At 31.6% G+C, this 22,553-nt stretch overlaps 2 protein-coding genes across 2 annotated transcripts; one reads left to right on the top strand and one right to left on the bottom strand.

Annotated features, from left to right (window-relative positions):
• Positions 1-4,443: 4,443 nt before the first annotated feature.
• On the bottom strand, positions 4,444-9,845 carry LOC127250721 (lipase-like). The gene is made up of 11 exons (XM_051274141.1): positions 9,682-9,845; positions 9,499-9,577; positions 8,656-8,756; positions 7,686-7,751; positions 7,548-7,595; positions 7,335-7,402; positions 7,001-7,073; positions 6,744-6,905; positions 6,040-6,234; positions 5,649-5,737; positions 4,444-4,901 (listed from the first exon to the last, which is right to left on the bottom strand). The coding sequence occupies exons 2-11, from the start codon at positions 9,563-9,565 to the stop codon at positions 4,682-4,684; spliced, it is 1,089 nt and encodes a 362-aa protein (XP_051130098.1). The 5' UTR covers positions 9,566-9,577; positions 9,682-9,845; the 3' UTR covers positions 4,444-4,681.
• Positions 9,846-13,469: 3,624 nt separating this feature from the next.
• Positions 13,470-22,320, top strand: LOC127250690 (ISWI chromatin-remodeling complex ATPase CHR11-like). The gene is made up of 25 exons (XM_051274093.1): positions 13,470-13,745; positions 14,467-14,595; positions 14,693-14,799; positions 15,552-15,664; positions 15,926-16,023; positions 16,101-16,280; positions 16,375-16,596; positions 17,168-17,302; positions 17,624-17,906; positions 18,004-18,077; positions 18,164-18,384; positions 18,461-18,548; positions 18,645-18,738; positions 18,817-19,005; positions 19,103-19,134; positions 19,233-19,309; positions 19,408-19,497; positions 19,578-19,647; positions 19,732-19,783; positions 19,879-19,937; positions 20,010-20,175; positions 20,354-20,532; positions 20,665-20,880; positions 20,964-21,071; positions 22,052-22,320. The coding sequence occupies exons 1-25, from the start codon at positions 13,533-13,535 to the stop codon at positions 22,067-22,069; spliced, it is 3,213 nt and encodes a 1,070-aa protein (XP_051130050.1). The 5' UTR covers positions 13,470-13,532; the 3' UTR covers positions 22,070-22,320.
• The last annotated feature ends 233 nt before the right edge of the window (positions 22,321-22,553 follow it).

Here is a 22,553-nt window from a genome sequence, read left to right as displayed (position 1 = left end):
TGTTATGTTCGGATCGTGTTTCGGGTTGACCTGATAATTTGAAATATAAAAATTAGGTTAGGTTTTGTGTTTCGAGTTGACCTAAAATTATTTCTTATTATTATTTTAATTTATAATATTTATATTATTTTAAATAAAAAAAATTAGGTCAATTTAATTTTTTTTTAATTTTTGGATCTGTTTCGTGTCTTCGGGTTTCGGTGACTTGAAACTAATTCAGGTCAATTTGAACCCGACTTGAAATAATTCGTATCATATTCGAGTCTAGCATTTTAGGTCAATTTTCGGGTTCGGATTGACAATTTTTTGTTACCTCTATGGCTCAATCCACCACAAACACGACACGAAAATACGAATAAACACGGTTGCGCACTTATATACATTCTTTACTTAATTAGAGAGATTTTCATTTCAACATATGCTTAAACATTAACCGTGTTTTGGTCTAAACTGAATTGTGCTTTGATCTAAACATAGCATTCCTCTAGTATTATTCATCAAATATTTTTCTTTAGAAAATATTAAATCAAAAATTTATTTTTTTATTTTTTTATGTTATACTTAAAAATTAATTTTACATTAAAAAATATCACATCATCACCTATTTATATCACTCATATAATATTACAATCCAAAATTTTTACTATTCAATTTTGAATTAAAAATTCAAATCCAAACAAAGACACCCTAAACTTTTTTTTGTTGTTGGTGTTGGAATGTCTGTATTCTCCTAAGGCCACGTCAGTATTAAAAAAAAAAAAAAAAAAAGTGAAATGGCCGGGGAAGAGTTACTCTGCACAGCAATGGTGTTGTTATGTATTTTTGTTCATTAACTCAGTTTAATCGTCCCATATGGCAAAAAAAAAATTATATCTATTTTTTTATTAATTTTATATATTTTATTTTAATTATATATTTATATTAATAATTTTATATTTTTTATAAAATTTTATTTTTTACAAAATCAGTTAGAAATCGTATTTTTCGAGTTAAAGTTAAGCATATGTTGTTGAGGTTCCATTCTTGCATTTTTCGAGTTTCCTATATGTATTAGAAATCGAGCTTTCCTGTTAACCGGAGTGGATAATTTGGTAGTCTTTACAATGATTTTTTTAAAATTTCGGCAAAGGGAAAAACAAGAGCTGCGCAATCGGATAAAAAGACACAATTATCTTCTATAGCTTAGGGCAACTCCAACGGAACTCCATATTTGGAGTTTGGTTCACAAAATGGAGATGAATTTCTCCAATCCACTCTATATTTGGTAGAAATGCTACAATGCAACACCAAAAATGGTATAGCAACGCCATTTTTGGAATTGTGCTCTTTTTATAATTTTTTTTTCTTAAAATTTTTTTGAATATTACTTCTTTTATTTATTTTTAATTTTTAAAATATTTTTTAAAAGATAATATTAGTTGTAGGTATAAAAAGTGGTTTAAATAATATATAAATAATGTTTGAAGAATTTTTCTTTTGGAGTAAAAAATATAGCCGTGGATTTGAATAAAATAGTATAACAACTACATTTTTTTGAGTTAAATATGCATAAATCCAGTTCGTGGTTGGAGACGGCCTTATTCTGTCGTCCTCCATTCATTCTTTTGTTGTGGTATGTTTGATTAATGTGCGCGTAATTACTTTTTTATACTCTTGAGTGCATCAGGACTTTGAAATTGGCTTCCGAAATGACTGGCATGTTGTGTTCGAGATTTGCATGAAATGGTAACTATGTGCATCATTACCGTATCCATTTTACTTGTCAGCCTCGATTCGTACTCACTACAAAAAATTAATATATTTGTAACGGAATTCCGTCCCTAAAGTTCATGTAACTAACGTAATTACATTCCTAATTCCGTCTCTAATGTCATTAGTAACAAAAAAAAAAAAGTAGATTTAGAGACAAAAAAAATTTGTTACAAAAATGATTTTTTCTTGTAGTGACTATTGTTGTTGTGGTGTATTTGATAAATGTTAATGTAAGTCACGAAGAGTTACTACTTCGTTTTAGGTGTAAATTCATTCCTATTATCGAGTTTGTGTTGTGGCTGATCTTAGTCCGTTAATTAATAAAATTTCAACTTTTTGTACTTATTGCAGTCAGTAATAGCATACCAATCTGAGGGGAACAACGTCCCCGATGCCGGCAGCTCTACGAAATCATTCAACTATCCGAAACCGTCAAACAAAAAGCGCAAGGTATGTTATATAACCTTATACGCAACTATGATTTATGCAGAGATCTATGGTCATATGATCGTTAAATTACTCATAATTTAAGGGCAGTCCATTCATTGTTGCTGGCCACAACATAGTAGTATTACATTACACAATGTTTATTAACCAGGAAGAGCTACAGCACCATGATCTTTCAAATCAGCACGTCTAAAATACGAAATTACCAAATATATTTCTTACATACAACATATTTTGTTTGAAATAAAAGTATGTGCTCTATAAGAGTATTTTATGTCCTAAAATCAATTGCTACATGTATTATTAGTTTATGCGTTGTATTTGTATTATATTAATATAAATGATGTGCTGGCAGAAGTAATACCATGTGTTGTTTGTTACTACACCCACAGTGCTGAATTTTAAGCTTTATTGACTATAACGATGTTAATTCACTTTTTCATGATTACAGTTTTTTTTTGTATATTTAAACTTGCGTCGAACTTTAACTTTATTGCACACGATCCCTAAACACATTGTAAATGGCGGAGTATGTTGATAAGGGTGATTCTAGTCGGAAGGAAAGTGGTTTGTGGCCACTCAGTAAGGTACAGACTCTCATACTCTATATTGTTTTTTTATTTAGGGTGTATTTCTTTACATTTTAAATCCAGTTTTCTATTATTTGAATTCTGCGTTTTTCGGGGGAAAAAAAAAATATTTTTTTCTTTCATAAAATATCCCATCATACTACATCCCTCCGGCTCTAAAACTATATTAATTATTATATTAAAATGTATTATAAATCAAAAGGAAAATGATAAAAATACGGTTGATATGTCTGGAATATAGTTTGCTACTTCGCTGAGTACATTATTTCAATCTAAACCTCGTTTTTATTTTTCTTTTGTGCAGAACCGGAGAGGCCTCGGATCTCTTCTGGGACAGCCATTTCCACGCTGGAAGGAGTGCTCGGAAATGTTCCGCAACAGATACACGACTGGACAGTCTAACAGGCGAAATGTGGTCGGTGCTCAAGGTGGAGACGCATTAGGACCAACCCGACGTAACTTCTCTTACAGAGGGTCGAGTGCTAGAGAGGATTCTGAATGGAGTTCTCAAGGACATGAAAGTTTATTACAAGTGAAACTTATGATGAGACTGTGGGATTAGCTCGACAGAGACGGATACTGCAGCAAGTTTTACGCCACAATAGGGAAGAAGCACAGAGCCGCGAGGCGATCAATCCACTTATGGATTTAAAGGATGTGCCGATCAAGAAATACTTAGCTGCCCGTAAAGTGCTTCTGAAAAATCACCCGGCATTCTACTTTTTTTCTCGAGGAGCCGCCTGCCTTCCGGAAGGCGTGGGTGATGAGTCTCCCTAGCCCGTAGTTGTCTTGAACCGTAAGCTGTGACGGATCAGATCATAATTAGTGTGCTGGAACACTACCGGTTTGGCATTTTGTTTCGGCACTTGGCTTTACTATTTTCGCTAGTGTTACTTTATTTATTGCTGGCAAGTGTCTTATGTTCTTAATACTGTATATTATAATAATAATTTTGTACATGGCCGTGTTGCTTTTTAACACGACCGTGTTTGTTGGAATTGTTTTGACTTTTTTTTAGGAATATGGCCGTGTTGTTTTGGAATACGACCGTGTTGGTCTTACTCAGATGCCACATCAATTCTGTTATGTTCACATTATCAATATTTTTTTTGGTTTTTTCAATGATGGGATCAAAAATAATTAATTTTTTTTTTATAATTGGACCATAAACGATGATTTTTTTTATAATGGAATCAAAATTAATTATTTTTGTTTTTATTCAAACTATTGTTGATTTATTTTCCTAACATTTTTATATAATATCGTATTTTAACTTTTAAATATTAATTTATATAAATTTTAATAATTGAAACATATAATTTACTATTTTATAAATTCAATACGAAAATGTAAAGGATAAAAAAAAACTAAAATATGATTGATAAAATGTAATAATTGGTTAATAAATATTTTTACAGATAATTTTTATTAAATTTAATTTGTTTAAAAAGAATTGAATAATATTTTATTATTTTTATTGAAGATAATCCATTCTTGAAAAATATAATAAATATATAATAATATTGGATGTCCCGAATAGTGCACGGAAACAAACAGACAATAATATATTAAATATTATTTTAATAAAAAAACTAAAATTCTCAAACTCAATCCTGCCGGAATAGAATCACCCTCTAAACTACGGACAATAATATATTAAATATTATTTTAATAAAAAATTAAAATTCCCACTCTCAATCCAGCCCGAATAGAATCACCCTCTAAACTCAACTATATACATAATGTGAGATATATATTCACATTTACATAAATCAATACTATCACTCGCACAAACCCGCAACAAGAAGAAGAATTTAGGACAAGGAAAAATATATATATAGTATAAAAAAAAAAAAGTCGAATTTAGCTAACCTGCTCATGGGCATAAATTGTTACCTCGAGCTTGTGAAGTCGCCCTGTAACATGTTGAGTTTCACGACAGGGGTCGAGAAATTCCTAGACAAGAGGAGGTTTCCATCCGAATCGATCTTGCCATAAGGAGCAATACTAGGATCCAACAAGATTTTGCACACGGTCATTTCTTCGTCGTCACATTTCATCTGAACGCCGTAATAAACCAGGTGATCGGATATGCTGTTTCCCGGCACTGACCTGCAAAAGCATTTTAGGGAGGTCGGAGACGGCAGGTACTAAAATAACTTGCATGCCCTCAAAGATTGGTTTATTTGTGTTTCAACCTTCAACTATGTTTTTATTCTGGCGGCAATTACAATATATAAAATATAAACTGACAACACATGAGATATAAACTAATAATATAAAACATATGTTAATATAATGCAAATACAGTATACGGACATATACGACAACTAATTTCAACATACAAGGTATGTTAACATAGCATACATTCTGAATTCCAATATATATTTTATCATCTCACAAAAATTAATATTCAATATCAAATATTATTTTTATATTATCGACACAATTCTCTATACCTCGTCTAAAAAATAAATAAAATAAAATAGTCAAATCAAAATACTAAACAAACAAACTCAAAGTAGCAACATAAAACTTGTGTTAATTTAATATTGACATTTGATTTGATTCAATAAGCAACCTACACTCACAATATTCACACACACATACATATGTGTATATACCTATCCTCCATTTTCAAAGAATTCTCTTATTGCCCTAAGCTACTTATCGTTTTATGCTTGCAAGAAAGTTATTAAATTATTCCATCTCCAACATTTTACGAAATAAGAATAATTTTTTAGTCACATATAAATTAACAAAAATCAGTAGCATTTTAATCTCATCAAAAAATATTCTCTAAACTTCAAGTTCGAAAACTTATTCATATTAATAATCAAGGGAATATGAAATGCTCACCGGCTGCATGTTGGATCTTCACCCGAACCATCACAAACTGTTTCAACCGCATAACTCAAAATTCCAAAGCCTACATAGTGAAGCCATACCTACAAAACGAGTATGTTGTAACTGAAGAAACGATGAAGACATTCAGAGATCATAAGCAAAAGTAGATCTTGCTGAAAGTAGTATGGTCGGTAATTTTAAGGGATTAGCAACATAATATCAATTTTAACAAACATATAGGTGAATAAAATAAAAGCAATCAGTAAAAATATGTAAAACTTTTGGATTAAATCTATATCAACCCCTACAATATATATATATATATATATATTAAATAAAGATCGAATATAAAGACAAATCCGTGTATTCAACAAAACATGCAAAGAGTAAGACAAGAAATTACCTCTCTTGGAAAGTGACGGTATGTTTTTTGAGGAAAATAAGAATAATATGGGGGCAAATGAGGCACGATGTCATGTCCATGTGTGACACGAATGGTGTTGGGCACAATTTTGCTGTAATAGGATGCGAAAGCAGCATTGCCAATCCTCGGTTGCCCGAATGTCATAACCTGAATGTTCTCCTCTCTTCGTGTCAGCTGAGAATAGAAAAAAGTGCAAGTCACAACCTGAAATTAAGAACCTTGACAAGTGCAATGATTATAGTGAAGTATCATGCAAACCAGCTCGAAACTTCATACTCAAAGATCTAAAGACATAAGTATGCAGAAAATTTGTATACTTTCCAAGCTTAAATACTCAAGGTTGAACCATATCGGGCTAAAATAGTGACTTGTTTTGACTAACAAAACTAGTCATATATTACGTGTAGCCATCTGCCAAACAAGTGCAAAAACAACAAAGCACAAAATACCCAAACTTTAGAATTGAATACTACTTGACTTTGAGATTTTTTGATATGTCAAATGAACAGGCAATTGCCACGACTTTGGGAAAATTTTGACTACAGCCAAGACCCACCAGTTAACTATTTATATTTTTTAGGGCACAGAAAGGAAAAAATATGCACAAGGTATATGGAAAGTGTAGAAAGCAAAGGTAATGACTAATGATCAATCACGGGAAGCCTATAAGAATATATAATTACACGAAGATCAAGCGCACAAAGAGCAGCCATGGCCCCTCCCATCGAATGCCCAGTGACAATAATCCTAATGTCTCCATACATCTCCTTTACTTTCTGAACGGCGTCCAGAATTCCAGGTCGTAAAGATGTTTCGTAGTAAGCCGAATAGAATCCATGATGCACCTGCAGATAAGAAAAATGTCACAAATGCTTATAATAAGGGCACAGGCACAAAAATATTGAAAATGCGTAAAAGAAGAAGTTAGCTACACAGACACCTTCGCATCATCAACTCCAGGGTAATCAATTTCAAGTTGCTTCCAAAACAAATCTTCCACCCAATTCTCTATACTGCAAGTAGAATAGCGCATTAAAAAAAAAAAAAAAAAAAAAGTTAATTAGAGAATGTAGGTACAAATATATACAAGGATACATCTCTCTATTAGCTTAAATTTTTTGAAGAGAGGGATAAAATTCAAAGTAGTTTGTAGTTCATAGGAGCATAACATATGAAAGCAATATTGATGTTTGTATCGAAGTGAAACGAAGTAAATGAGCAGCTTATCATATAGATCGCTGATGAAGCACTCAAGCACCAGTGATAGATTGAACCTTTTTTCATTAGTTCCTCTGAACGCAATCACGGTGGCATTAAGATCTGCAGCAAAGCCAACAAATGCCTGCATCGAACAAAAAGCTCACACTACGTTGCAATCTACTGAGAGAGAGGAAACTCTTCTTTGCAAATTTCTTTCTTCTTTTTGAAAAAAAAAAGATTCAAAAGAAAAAGAAAAAAAGAGGTAAATAAATAACACTTGATCAAACCTGTAGGCAGTGCTTCACATCAACAATCAGCTCGATGATTTCAAAGTCCTGGAAATCACGATAGTTTTAATTATTTGTATCATGAGTAGAAATATGTGTAGCATCATTAGGTATCATATGAAGTGTGTGATACTTGACCTCAATCAAACCATTGCATCTTGAGCAAGTCCAAGTAAACAACTTGTTCAAATCAGACAAATTTACCTGCAAACATAAGAAATGATGGTTGATACGTCATGCATATGAACCTTGCCTCTGCCTTGAGGAATATTCTATGGGAAAACTTCACAACATATACAGGTCTCTTTGTCAAACTATTTAAACTTTAGTTCTTCGCAAAGCACGGCAATAGTCTTGCATCATAGTACACCAAGTTAGCACCACTATATAGCATTGCACTTGATGCAGCCATAGTGCACTTATAAAACAGGGCTTGCTCCCCATTGACTTGAGCACGGACGACACCAACCATCTTCTTCATTTTCTATTGCTATTCTCCAAATCTAAGTAGTTGGTTTACAAAAGTGATTCCTTGATTGTATATTCTTATAGAAGTTGATAATTCTCTATAGTTTTCTTTTATTATGTAAAATTTATTCATATTTTATATTCTTAAAAAAATAATCAACAACATAAAAATACTGAACTCTCTCAGTTCCAACTACTAGTCATTTTAGAGAATCTTTTTGGATTGAATACTTGTCATTTTCTATTTCCAAAACAAAGATGTATAGTTTCTTTCCATTTTTACCCTTTCTCATCTTCATTTAATATTTTTTTCTTGAAAAAATGGACATTTTAGGCATCTCAACCATCTGTTCTTTAAAGTGTAAACTTTCATTAATTCCTAAGCCAAGTTTATAAATGATACTACCTCCGTCCCACTTAGTAGATAATTAAGAATGTATTAGTGAAAATAATTATCCTATAATATAAATAATTATAAATTAAAATTAAGATAACTAATTAGTTTAATTAAAATATATATTACATCATTTTTGCTGGAACTTTGATAAGGAATGCCACCCTGGGCAACGCATCATATGCAGACTTCTAAAACATAAACACAAGAAATTTTATCCTTTACAATGAGTGAGAAATGACTTACAGCAGAAGCATACTGCACCAAAATCCTCGCAAGCGTACCATTGTATGATGCCAATTGATTATGATCTGCAGGGTTGCTGTGAATCACTTTCACCTTCATTTCTGAAATGAAAAGCAGATGCCGAATAATTCACATCTCAGCTACAACTCAAGAATGACTTCCAAATTTCTATGTCAGACTAAAATACAAGCTGACGTTGTTAAAACAAGACATTCGCCAGTTCATCCACAAATATCCATCAGCGTAATCGAAAGTAGTTTCAAAAAATAAACTAACAAACAAATTTACTTTTACTTAATATATATAGCACTAATATGTTAATATAATACAAATACAACACATAAACTCACATCACATAGCATAGTCCTTCGCAACTCATGCTATCATTTATTTCAACACAATACATGTATTCATACACCACACCTAAAAAGTAACACTTAGATTTTTAAAAAGGCAACTATGATCACTAAATTTTGGCCCTTTATTCATAATCACAACGTCCTGAAGCCTGCATCTGTAGAAGTAATAGTAATCTATAGCCAATCACACAGTCGATCATTTAATAAACTTATCATATCATATCTTCATTATCATTTGATCGAAATAAGCACTTTTCAAGAAATCAGCACTCTTCAAAATACATCCAAACAGAGCAAATTCATTTTAAGAGGCCGATATGACAAATATACTCCTGCATTATAAGCAACACATAATCAAACAAATATGGAAGCTTCCGCAATTTCTCAGTCAAACAATTAAAAAAAAAAAAAAAATCAACTAGCACTATTGTCGGTTAGAATGCTTCGGGAGTTGCCAATACCTAATCTCCTCGCTAATACGTACCTCTGCAAGATGAAACGGCAAACAGCGATAGAAAAACTCCCACGATAAAAAATTTCCTGACCTCCATATCTGCCAGAACCTGTCATACACAGAACAATCACTAAACTTCAAATTTCCAAATTAATGCATAGCAGAAACTTGGGATCACCATTGGGAAAAATTAAAAACACAGCATGAACTTGCCGAGTCAAAATGAAGTCCGGACTGCAATTTGAACGGGGATGGAGAATTCCGGCGAACTGTGGTGGCGCGTGAGACGCGCAGAACGACACCGTATGGGTACTTGAAGGAGCTGTCGGATTGGCGACGGATGATTTCGTGAAAGCAAACTACACTGAACGACTTTAGTCCAAATTTGGATACTTTATTTGAACAATTTCTTATTTTCTGGAATTATCCCAAACGAATATCTGGCAGGGGCTGTATGGTAACTTCATATGTGGTTGGTGCCTTGTTTGTCATTTTAATTATATAAATTTAAATATAATTATTGACAATTATACATATTTGCTCTTTTCTTTTAATACTAATTTTTAATTATGATTTTTTAAAAATAATAATAAAAATTATAATATTTTATAAAAAAACTCAAAACTCAAAATATTTATTATAAAAAATATATATTTTATATTTTTAATACAATTATCCGTGTCACACATTAAAAAATATTTTAAATATTACATAAATGGAGTCGGTGTACAAATTAAATAAAATATTATAAAATTATTGTTTTATTTATGTTTTTATTTTTTTATTCGATTATAAAATTTAAAATATAATTAAAGTGTATAATTATAACTTAAAAATAGAAAATGACGAATTATATGAGAATGACTAAAATAAAATATGTCGGTATTTTATGTGGGTCGGAGAAGAATTATTTTATTATTTAATGAAATTATGTAAAATAATTTTAATATTTTTTTTAGTTGTATTTTATGTATAAATTAATTATATATGTAATGATATATTTTTAATTTATATAAAAATTAATAGCATTTTAATGTTGTTGTGTGATTATTTTTACTATAATAAAAATAAATGTTTTTAAATAAAATATATAAAAATAATAAAAATAGTATTTTTAATTAAAACGGATCGAGTATTAAACAAAGATAAATACTCCCTCCGTCCCAGATACCGTGTCTGCTACACCGTAGACACGGTATTTTAGGAGGGTATAATTAGTAGATAAATTAAGAATGTATTAGTGAAAATAATTATCCTATAATATAAATAATTATAAATTAAGATTAAGGTAACTAATTAGTTTAATTAAAATTTAAAAAAAATATAATAAATTAAAAATTTTAAAATAAATTAAAGTGTATAATCATTTTCCAAAAAAATGAAATAACATGGTATGTGGGACGGACAAAAACGACAACATGGATATGGTATGTGGGACAGAGGGAGTATTATATTTTTTTGAAAGAATGTTCATTACCTAATAATATTTCGCCAATATATTTTAATTTTATATAGCAATTTAAGGGTCTGTTTCTCCAGCCCAAAACTGGGCTGGGGTTCTGGGACAAAAATATATACAATATATATGTGATTTTGTATAAAATAAAATTTTTTATAATACAAATAAATAAAATTTTAAAAAATATATATATAAATATAATATAAATTTATAATTAAATTATACAAATTTATAATATCAAAAACTCCTCAAACTCCAATCAAACTCAAACTCAAAAGAAACATCAAAATTCAAACTCATCTCAAAATTCAAATAAAAATCAAATCAAAATCCAAATTTCCCTAAAAATCTCTTAAAGAAATACACCCATAATTCACGCTTAATTATTAAGATATATACATATATATATATATATATATACTATAGAGTGTATTTATTTGTATTTTTAGTTCCTAACTCTCACTTCACTTAAACCTCTAACGTTCAAAGAAATATTTTGTGAGGTAAAAAAGTGTATTGCATAATCAAATAGTATAAATTTTTAGTTTACGTAGAATTAACAAAAATAGACTCGACTCGAAAATTCGATTCAAATCCGGCACGAAAAAAATCGTGGTTGGACCTAGAAAAAAATAGGCCCAAATTTTTTGGGTACAAAAATAGTTATGTAAGATTTAAGGGGTGTATTCAATTAAAATTTGGTATGATTCTATTGAACTTTTAAAATGCAAGTGTATTCAATCAAGATTTTAAATTTTTTTTTAAAATTTTGGTTATATTAAACCATACATAAACTTTAAAATTTCGATGAATACCATTGGATTTTAAATAAAATTATGTATAAATTGTATTATACATTATAAAATCTCTTTTGATTTTGGTGGATTATTAAAAATTATTATTATTATTATTATAATAAGTGATAAATATTATGATAATGTCTTAATAAAATAATAATAATTTCAAAAATTAAAATATAGTAGCAAATTATTAAATAAAAAATAAAAAATATATTTTTAATTAAAATTTTAAATTAATTACTCCCACGTCCCACATAATTTGTCTATATTTTCTATTTTTGTCCGTCCCATATAATTTGTTCTTTCTTTTTTTGGAAAATTGATTATACACTTTAATCATATTTTAAAATTTAAAATTTAATTTTTTTAATCTTAATTAAAATATTTAGTTATCTTAATCTTAATCTATAATTATTTTTACTAATACACTTCTTAATTACTTGCTGATTATATTTACTTAAATTCAATTCATGTATCTACGGTAATGCCCCCATCTTATCTAGGATGGAGGGAGTATTATTATTTTATTTTTTTTGCATTAAAAAAAATCCAAATAAATTTAATTGAAAAAAAATTATGAATAGATTTTAACCCGAATCATTTGGCAATAAGATATTATTTCTTCAAAATTCATTTTATCTCATTGTCATTTTACATTAAATTTGTTAAAGTAATAATACATGTACACACAATAAAACTATACTAAGATACTAATCAATTAAAACAAATTAATATATTGAATAATAATATAAAAAATTAAAATATTAATATATAAAAATAGTATTATGCTATAATTATTATACATTATTAATTATATATAATATTTAATGGCGATGAAAATGAAGATGACGAAAACGAAGATAAAAATAATGTAAATTTAATATTTTTTAAACTATATACATTTTTGTATTTTTATTAAATTATTTAAATATTTTCTATCTACAAATGTATTTTATATAAATTAATAAAAAATTATTTTAAAATCCTATCAAATCTACGTAAATCCATAAATAATCCAATCAAATTTATAAAAAGGAATTCCAAATTAAAAAGGTTTTTTCTTTTTATTTTTTGGAAAATAAAATTTTGAATTTTTTTAAGAAAAACCACTCTTATTATTTTGTAAAAAAAAAAAAAAACTCATATACTATTACCCTTTTAAATCAATGCAATCCTTACCTATCAAGTACAATTTCAACATATGTATTGATTACTTAAAATTAAATTATATTAATTTAATTAATTAAAATATTATAATTTATGTAATTATATAAATTAAGTTTTCAAATCTTAACATAGGTGTTGAAGGTTATCTCATACTTCAAACTTATAAAATATAGAAAAATATAAAAATTTAAATTAATCTTAAAATTCAAATTCAAAAACTATTTTTTAAAAAATATACCATTGTTTTTATTTTTATGTTAAATATAAAAAATGTATAAATAATACTATAAATAATGATGATTTAGATTGAATTCTTGATTTGATTACTTATATTAAATTGAGTGAAGATACTCTCACTCATCTAAATAAGATTAATTTATTAAAGTAAATATGACAATAAATTGAATAAAATAATAAGGACCTGAAGGCCAAGTTTGGCCCAATTTCCCGGCCCGAACAATTCCTTCCTACGTACCTTTGCCAATCCAAACCCGATTAGCCTTAACCCGACCCGTTTCACACTTGGAGCTCCGGCATTCTTAAGAAGATGCGGCGCTTGCTTCATTTACACGTACGGCCTGTTCGGTCATTCCCGAAACAATCTCGAATTTCTCTTCGGAGAGGCGGAGATCGCCGAAATGGCTAAACAACAGTCGCCGGCGAACGATTCTTCCGATGAGTACACTTCCGGTTCTTCTGCGGAGGAAGAGACGAGCAAGGATCAGGCCAACGATCAGGAGGACGGGGAGGAGGTCGAGGGCGTTTCTCGGAGCACAGATGGTTCCGACGATGGTGGCGAGGAGGAGGAGGACGCAGTCGGCGGAGATTTTGAAGGAGAAGATGAGAATGAGGTTTGTTCGCCGCTCTATCGGATTATCTCGTCGAGGAAATTTTGTGCGAAAGTTTGCGTTGTTTATTTTAGAGTTTCTATTGCTCGTGATTTCGATTTTATAGTGGTCTAGATTTGATAGCGGCGTCTGCATGTGTGATTGAGGTTTTGATTTCGATTTCTTTCGCTGAGTACGAGATCGTATGTATGATTTGTTGATTTTCTTTACGTTTGTATCGTAGCGTAACTCGTATGCCTATTTCGTGTAATTTGTTTCTGTTCGGATTGGTTACTGGTCTTCGGTGCTACCGTGTTACATTGCGTGGTGTTGATTGAACTTGAAGTGAATGGAGATGGGAGATGATTCATGGTTGTTGTTTCGGGTTTTTTTTGCTTTACTATCTAGTATCTATAGGTGAAAGCTTTGAGATGTTGCATGTAGATTATATTTCTATTAGCTGATTTCCTAGATAATTATATCACTTAAAATTAAGTATGAACGAGTTTAACCTACCTCCATTTAGTTTTGTTGATGCTTGAAGTCTGAAAATAGTTTTCTTCGTACGACTACCCATTCGTTTCTTATTGTTGAAAGTTCTGATTGGATGACTGAGTGAAGTGTTAGTTTCTTGTGAAATAATTTAAAAACTGTGATATCATCATTTATCAGTGAAGTTTTGAAACTAAGCTACATTGCCTTAAATATCCGAGTAATTAGTCGTGCGGTGTTATGTGTCATTTAGGAAGATGATGCCAATGCAAATGAAGTATCCAAGAGAGAAAAGGCCAGACTTAAAGAGATGCAGAGGGTTAAGAAGCAAAAGATACAGGAAATACTTGACACCCAAAATGCTGCTGTCGACGCTGACATGGTCTGTCATCTGAAGAATTGAATTAAACTACTTGACATTGTAGCTTATTATGCTGCCTACTAACATGTTATGTTGGTATTGTTTTTATCTTGAACAGAATAATAAAGGGAAAGGCCGTCTGAAATATCTGCTGGAGCAGACAGAGTTGTTTGCTCATTTTGCAAAAGGTGAAAAGCCTGCTTCTCAGAAGAAGGCAAAAGGAAGGTGGGTTTTTTATCTATTTCCCACTGTGACATTTTGCACATTATACATGTATAAATTTAGATTTTGATGCATAGTTTCTCTCTACGTTGTTTGTAGTGTTGCTACTTTTTCTGGATTGGATTTGCATATTTTCATAGTATGGTTGTATCTGTTTGGTATTTTTATCTCCTTTGCTTGCCTGGGTTAGACACCTCATGTAGATCAGCATCTGTGGTTGTTGACCCCTTTATTCCACTACTGTGTTGGGAAATGTAGAAGTGAATGTTGCTTCGAGGAGCTCAGTTTATTAGATTAGATGGTAATTATATTTTGAAGGAGCTAAGAACTTGATTCTGTCAAAGTTTCCTAATAGAAATAAAAGTCAAAGGGGCCCCTTGATCATTTTTCTTTAATCCAATAACCATGCACACACACACAACACATAAAGACTGCAACAGAAATTTTATTGTTTCTAAATCCTTAAACAATAAAGAAAAGGAATGCAGCAAATAAAAGAAGGGGACTTCCTGCTGGTTGAGTTGTGGAGGTCGAATGTTCTGAATATAGATGAAAGAAGTTTCTTTTATGAGTCTGTAACTGTATAATAGATCTTCACATCCGGGCAACCAGTTATCAGGAAGCATTAAATATACTTAGAGAACTGTCAAGCTTTTAAAGAAATATTCTACTCATATTTCTTTGGTTAATCATGGCCAATGGACATTTATTTGGGACTCAATGTAAAATTATGTTGTACTTATTGTATTTTTCAGAGGACGCCATGCTTCAAAGTTAACTGAAGAGGAAGAGGATGAAGAATATCTTAAAGAGGAAGAAGATGGCCTCTCAGGAACTGGAAATACGAGACTTGTGGCACAACCATCCTGTGAGACAATTTTGTTTGCTTGCCTTATTCTTAACTGCTGTTTGCTCTTTCAATCTACTTATATTATTATAATTTAAGGATGCTGCTAGTACACCTGAGTGATTAAATGTGCCTTATTCTTTGAATTATTAATCAATGCAGGTAAAATTAATATGTTTACTTTAAATGGGATAGCATTGAGCAGTTGTTATTATTATTTTTATTTTTTTTGTATGATTTGTAATAAAGTATGACCAATCACTTTGGCAAATTGCCTTACAGGTATACAGGGAAAGATGAGAGATTACCAACTTGCTGGTTTAAACTGGCTTATACGACTTTATGAGAATGGCATTAACGGAATACTTGCAGATGAAATGGTATGGACTATTGTTTGCATCTTATAATTGCATAGATCTCAAACTTGGTGATGTTTTGTATTGTTTTTTTTATTTAGGGACTTGGTAAAACTCTGCAAACCATATCCCTATTGGGTTACTTGCATGAGTTCAGAGGGATTACAGGCCCTCACATGGTTGTTTCACCAAAATCTACACTTGGGAATTGGATGAATGAAATAAAAAGGTTTTGTCCTGTTTTACGTGCTGTTAAGTTTCTTGGAAATCCTGATGAAAGAGTAAGCTTGTGTTAACATTTTTTTTTTCCGTATATATATTATGCTAAACAATATTTAAAAGATAAAATAAATCCACATTTTCTTGAACTTCCAGAAATATATTCGGGACGAATTACTTGTTGCTGGCAAGTTTGACGTTTGTGTCACAAGTTTTGAAATGGTTGTCAAGGAGAAGTCTGCCTTGCGTCGGTTTAGCTGGCGCTATATTATCATTGATGAAGCTCATCGAATCAAGAATGAAAATTCGATTCTCTCGAAAACAATGAGGCTCTATAGTACTAACTACAGACTTCTAATCACAGGAACTCCACTTCAGGTATTGCTTCGATTGTATCCTCTAGGTGCAAATTATGACATTCTTCTACTAATGTTCAGAGCTTTCTTGCTTACACTGTTCAATGTTCACAAAGAGGTTCCATTACTTTTGCAAGTTGCCACATTTTGATAGCTGACTATGTTTGGAACCTTTGTACCAATCTTTCCCTCTGTTTCAGTTGAAAATCTTATAGCTATTATATTTTGATGTCATAGTAAATCTTTTGGTAAAGCGTGTTTTAAACTTCTGCTGATGTTGAGTGCTTTAAAGTTTGCACAGTTTGCATTTCTTCATGTCTCAGATATAATGAGAAGCTGTTAAGTGAAAGATTTCCTAATAGTATTTTTGTGTGTTCCGTTCCTTAAGAAGCTTCATTGTCAAGGGGAACTGGCTATAAATAATACTCGAGCACTTATCACTCCTGGTGCTAACTGCATTGATATGATCCAACTTAGTAAAATTAGAGGCTGTAACTGATATGCAACATTCTTTAATTTCTATACCCCATATTGATACAGATTTTTTTCATTTTTTAATTTCTGGATCTCTGTTATGTGGTATATATTTACAGAATAATCTTCATGAACTATGGTCTCTTCTCAACTTTTTACTCCCGGAAATCTTTAGCTCTGCCGAGACCTTTGATGAATGGTTCCAAATATCTGGTGAAAATGATCAGCAAGAAGTTGTACAGCAACTGCACAAGGTATGCAATTATTTTCGACATTACATGAAGCATTTTCCTCACTGCGAGAGTTCTTCATATTTACTGGCATGTGCATTGTTGCTGGAATTTGCTTGTATGTTAGAAAGGATGGAACTGTGCAGAACATCCAAAGTCATCTATGTTACAATTATATTAACAAATGATTCTAAGAGCATGTTTTTACTCCTAGTGTGTGCAGAACTTAAAAAAACATATTGTTGTTATGAATTGCTGCTGTCTAGTAGGAATTTGAGTTCATAGATCTTCATTTGCTCAAGTTATTCACTTCTTTCAGTTTCTCCTTTATTTGTTGATTGCTAGGTTCTTCGTCCCTTTCTTCTGAGAAGGTTGAAGTCTGATGTTGAGAAAGGTTTGCCTCCCAAGAAAGAAACTATACTTAAAGTGGGTATGTCCCAGGTGCAAAAGCAATATTATAGGGCTTTGCTACAGAAAGATCTTGAGGTTGTAAATGCTGGTGGAGAGCGCAAACGCCTCCTCAATATAGCCATGCAGCTAAGGAAATGCTGTAACCATCCTTATTTATTTCAAGGTGCTGAGCCTGGTCCACCTTATACAACAGGAGAACATCTTATAGAGAATTCAGGTACATACTTTCATCTGGGGAAAAATCATCATAATCTTTCTTTCTGCAATCATGGCCTAATATTTTATTCTTATGTAAAATATTCTTTGGATTGCAGGGAAGATGGTTCTACTTGACAAGTTGCTTGGAAAGCTAAAAGAACGTGGTTCCAGGGTTTTAATATTTTCCCAGGTTGGTTATGTTGACTCCATCTAGTCTAACCTTTCCTAAGACTTTTGTGTTGCTGTCCATCATTCGTCGACTGCTTACTTGTGCAGATGACAAGGCTGCTGGACATTCTTGAAGACTACTTAATGTTCCGAGGATACTTGTACTGTAGGATTGATGGAAATACTGGTGGGGAAGATCGAGATGCTTCCATCGAGGCCTTCAATAGACCAGGCAGTGAGAAATTTGTATTTCTACTGTCAACTAGAGCTGGAGGTCTAGGAATCAACCTGGCCACCGCTGATATTGTCATTCTTTATGACAGTGACTGGTGAGGCAGTATCCAGTCGTTGATGTGTCAACTGTTTCCCCTGCGCACGACAAATCTTGACTTGAATTCTTTACAGGAATCCACAGGTTGATTTACAGGCCCAGGACCGTGCTCATAGAATTGGGCAAAAGAAGGAAGTCCAAGTTTTTCGGTTCTGCACAGAGGTTTGTCCCCTTTTCATATTAAGAAAATTAGAATGTTTTGGTCAATGCATATGTTCTTCATTATCAAATCGAAATGATATTTTTACACTGACACAGTACACAATTGAGGAGAAAGTGATTGAAAGGGCATATAAAAAGCTTGCTCTTGATGCATTAGTTATCCAGCAAGGGAGACTAGCAGAGCAAAAAAGTAAAATTTTCTTGTAACGGTTTTAAATTGACTATGTAGAAACCATAACTTGATGAGTAATGATTTGCTTCTATGCAGCTGTTAATAAGGATGAGCTACTGCAAATGGTGAGATTTGGTGCTGAGATGGTTTTCAGTTCCAAAGACAGCACAATAACTGATGAAGATATCGACAGAATTATTGCCAAGGGGGAAGAGGCAACTGCTGAACTTGATGCTAAAATGAAAAAATTTACAGAAGATGCTATCAAATTCAAAATGGACGACAGTAAGCTTCAGCTTCTATAATACTATTCTTGATACTCATATGGTATTCATTCTTCTGGGGTTGGTGACACTAATAAAGCTGTTTTGACTGTCTTTAGCTGCCGATTTGTATGATTTTGATGATGAAAAGGTATTTTTACTGAACTTATAGATTGTTAGTGTTCGTATCTTTCCATGTTATTATTCCTTTGCACTCATGCTTTCTTTCTTTGTACCTTGTTCATGAAGGATGAGAATAAGCTTGATTTCAAGAAGCTTGTTAGTGACAATTGGATTGAACCGCCAAAAAGAGAACGAAAGCGCAAGTAAGATTCTTCAATTTTTGAAATTATTTACCGAAAGAATTGCATTCTATCAAGTGAAACGACAGGTTTGCTAATGTTTGCTTATGATATTCTTATAGTTACTGTGAATCAGAATATTTCAAACAGACAATGCGTCATACTGCTCCTGCAAAACCCAAAGAGCCCCGACTTCCTCGAATGCCACAATTGTAAGGATTTCTCTTTTTCATCTAATTCATCCAACTTATCGAGGGCTTTCTGCCTATTAACAAGTTTTGTCAATTACAAGGCATGACTTCCAGTTCTTCAACACACAGCGTTTAAGTGAGCTATTTGAAAAAGAAGTGCGCCATCATATGGTCTGCAATCTGAGTTCTTATGTGTATAGTCTTCTAATAGTCTACTTGTGATATCTGCCTTATTTGCTTCTCGTTGCTTCGCAGGCAAATCAGAAGAATCAAGCAAAAGATGCAGTAGATGTGGATGAACCTGAAGGTGTATTTTCATTCACCTTGTTTTCCCTTTAAGTATTCGGTCATTATTCATTAATCATTATGCACTCTCTTAACATGCCGATGTTGTCTCCCCAGACGGAGGAGATCCTTTGACTGCTGAGGAGCAGGAAGAGAAAGAACAATTGCTGGAGGAAGTATGCTCCCATTTTTTTGTATTTGATTCCGACTTAACCGATAGCTTCACCTGATTGACATTGTTGTTGTAGGGATTTTCGACATGGAGCAGAAAAGACTTCAATACATTCATCAGGGCTTGTGAAAAGTACGGCCGAAATGATATCACACTAATTGCTTCTGAAATGGAAGGGAAAACAGAGGAGGAAGTCTCAAGATATGCGCAAGTTTTCAACGAACGATACAAGGAGTTAAATGGTAAGAATATCATTCTTAACTATTGCCTTACTTTTTCGCAAAATGATTTACATGTCTCAGCTATATAGATTATGTTTCTAAAAAGTCTGGTCATCGTAAAGTTGAGAGGCAGTTCCAGATTTCATTAGAGAATTACATCCGTTATGATTATCCGATATATCTGATCATCTAATTGCAGATTATGATAAGATCATTAAGAACATTGAAAGAGGAGAAGCCCGGATTGCACGGAAAGATGAGATAATGAAGGCACTCCGGAAGAAGTTGGATCGCTACAAGAACCCATGGCTGGATTTAAAGATCCAATATGGCCAGAACAAAGGAAAATTGTACAACGAAGAATGTGACCGTTTCATGGTGAATCAATTCAGCTCTTTTTCGCGATATCTCAACTACACTATGTATATATATGTACATGATATGTATGTATATATATATATATATTGTCTCGGAATGTTCATACCCGGCTGATATTTGTTTCCTTTTCAGATATGCATGATTCACAAACTAGGATATGGGAACTGGGATGAGCTAAAGTCTGCCTTCCGGACTTCCTCATTGTTCCGGTTTGATTGGTTTGTGAAGTCTCGAACCACTCAAGAACTCGCAAGGAGATGCGATACGCTTATCCGATTGGTGGAGAAGGAAAACCAAGAATACGATGAAAGGGAGAGGCAGGCTCGAAAAGAGAAAAAACTGGCAAAGGTAATTAAGCGAGTGTAATCTTTTCAATGCAGTATATACATATTTATTTAGAGTATATCCTTAACCTTCCATGTTTCTCATAGAGCATGGCCTCATCTTCATCATCGAGGCGAGCTGCGGCCCGACAAGCTAATGTGGAAAGCAGTATTACAATGCTCAAGAAGCGGAAGCATGCATTGATGGATGACAATGTGAGTAATACTCCCTCAGTCTCTGTAAAATTTTTGTCTGTCTTTTAGAAATATTCTCATTTTTTATTTAGTAACAATTATAAAGTGCGCGTGATATAAAAGATTTAATGTAATATTTTTTAATGTAAAATTAGTTTTTAATGTAATATATAAAATAAAAGATAAGTATTTAATTTTTAATTTTATTTTTATTAATAATAAAGATTTTGGTAAAAACCTACAAACAAATAGAGCTCTGTATTGTAAATTAGTGCAATTTGCCTCTTTGGTGTCCTTCTTGGTGATTTTTTATATGTGTTTTCATGAAACACAAATGATTATTTAGTTATACGCTTGGTTTAAGGTGCTGATTTGGGATTTATTAGCACTGGGGAGGTTACGGTGCTAATTTTGAAAAATAAACACACGGAAAATACAGAAATGAAACATGCTTTTGTTAGATATAACATGTGTTGTTTGTAATAAAAATACGTATTGTTTGTTCATCATTACAGCGTGTGTCCGTATAATATTATATTAATGCATAATAGTATGTCATGTGCTAAAATCAATTGTTGTATGTATTGTATGAGATTATATCGTATGTTGTTAGTTCATGTGTTGTATTTGTATTATAATAATACAATAGTCGTGTGTTGTCCGTTAGCACAAGTTGTGTTATTCAGCATTGTAGTCACCGCCCATTAACACTATTCTGATTGTCCCAATCAACACATAAATATACTATAGATAACATAGAAAAATAAAACAGACAATACATATTGTATAAAATATTAGTATGTATTATTAAGTTATATTTTATATGTATGCCATAAATTTATATCTCATTGTCTGATCTATATTATTGTGTGCTATTTAATCATTATTGTAACAGCTGCCTTAGTTATATATGTGTATATATGTATATACTTTGTAATTTACCATTTTGGCTATGCATAAATATGGTATTGAGGAGTAAATAATGTGTGTTTTTTTGGCAGGGAAAGAAGAGAAAATGATGAGTGCCGTTTCATATTATATGTTCTTTTGTTGGTGGATCATTTTGGGGTAAAATTTCCACATCCTTGACTTGTTCTTTCCTTCTTCATTACTCTCATTTAAAAATTTGCTTATCTTTTTAGTAAAAATTATATTATTTTTGTGTTATTTAATATATATTTACTATAAAATGTAAAAAATATCAATTATTATTTGTTTCTAGTAAAACTTGTGCTAAAACGGCGGATGGATACTAATTTTAGGGATCTAGTGGAGAAAATTGGGAATTTAGGTTACTTTTTGTTATCAGTTTAGTTTTAGGTTGGAAAGTTGAGTTGAAATTGGTTTATTTAATTAATGGTTGAATTATAATATACTCCTTTGTCCCCTTTACTTAGAAGAGGTATAATTAATAAATAATTAAAAATATATTAGTGAAAATAATTATCATATAATAATAAAAATAATTAGAAGAGGTATAATTAATAAATAATTAAAAATATA

Source organism: Andrographis paniculata, unplaced genomic scaffold, assembly GCF_009805555.1.
Source record: "Andrographis paniculata isolate CXL003 unplaced genomic scaffold, ASM980555v1 Contig37END, whole genome shotgun sequence".
Lineage (NCBI taxonomy): Eukaryota > Viridiplantae > Streptophyta > Magnoliopsida > Lamiales > Acanthaceae > Andrographis > Andrographis paniculata.
This window is presented reverse-complemented; position numbering and strand designations above follow the sequence as displayed.

Coding starts and splice junctions, on each gene's coding strand:
- LOC127250690 (XM_051274093.1), top strand. CDS start 13,533: ATGGCTAAACAACAGTCGCCGGCGAACGATTCTTCCGATGAGTACACT. Junction 19,648..19,731: donor AAGAAGTGCGCCATCATATG/GTCTGCAATCTG, acceptor GTTGCTTCGCAG/GCAAATCAGAAGAATCAAGC. Junction 20,881..20,963: donor AAGAGAAAAAACTGGCAAAG/GTAATTAAGCGA, acceptor TGTTTCTCATAG/AGCATGGCCTCATCTTCATC.
- LOC127250721 (XM_051274141.1), bottom strand. CDS start 9,565: ATGGAGGTCAGGAAATTTTTTATCGTGGGAGTTTTTCTATCGCTGTTT. Junction 7,596..7,685: donor GATGCAATGGTTTGATTGAG/GTCAAGTATCAC, acceptor CGTGATTTCCAG/GACTTTGAAATCATCGAGCT. Junction 7,403..7,547: donor ATGTGAAGCACTGCCTACAG/GTTTGATCAAGT, acceptor TGTTCGATGCAG/GCATTTGTTGGCTTTGCTGC.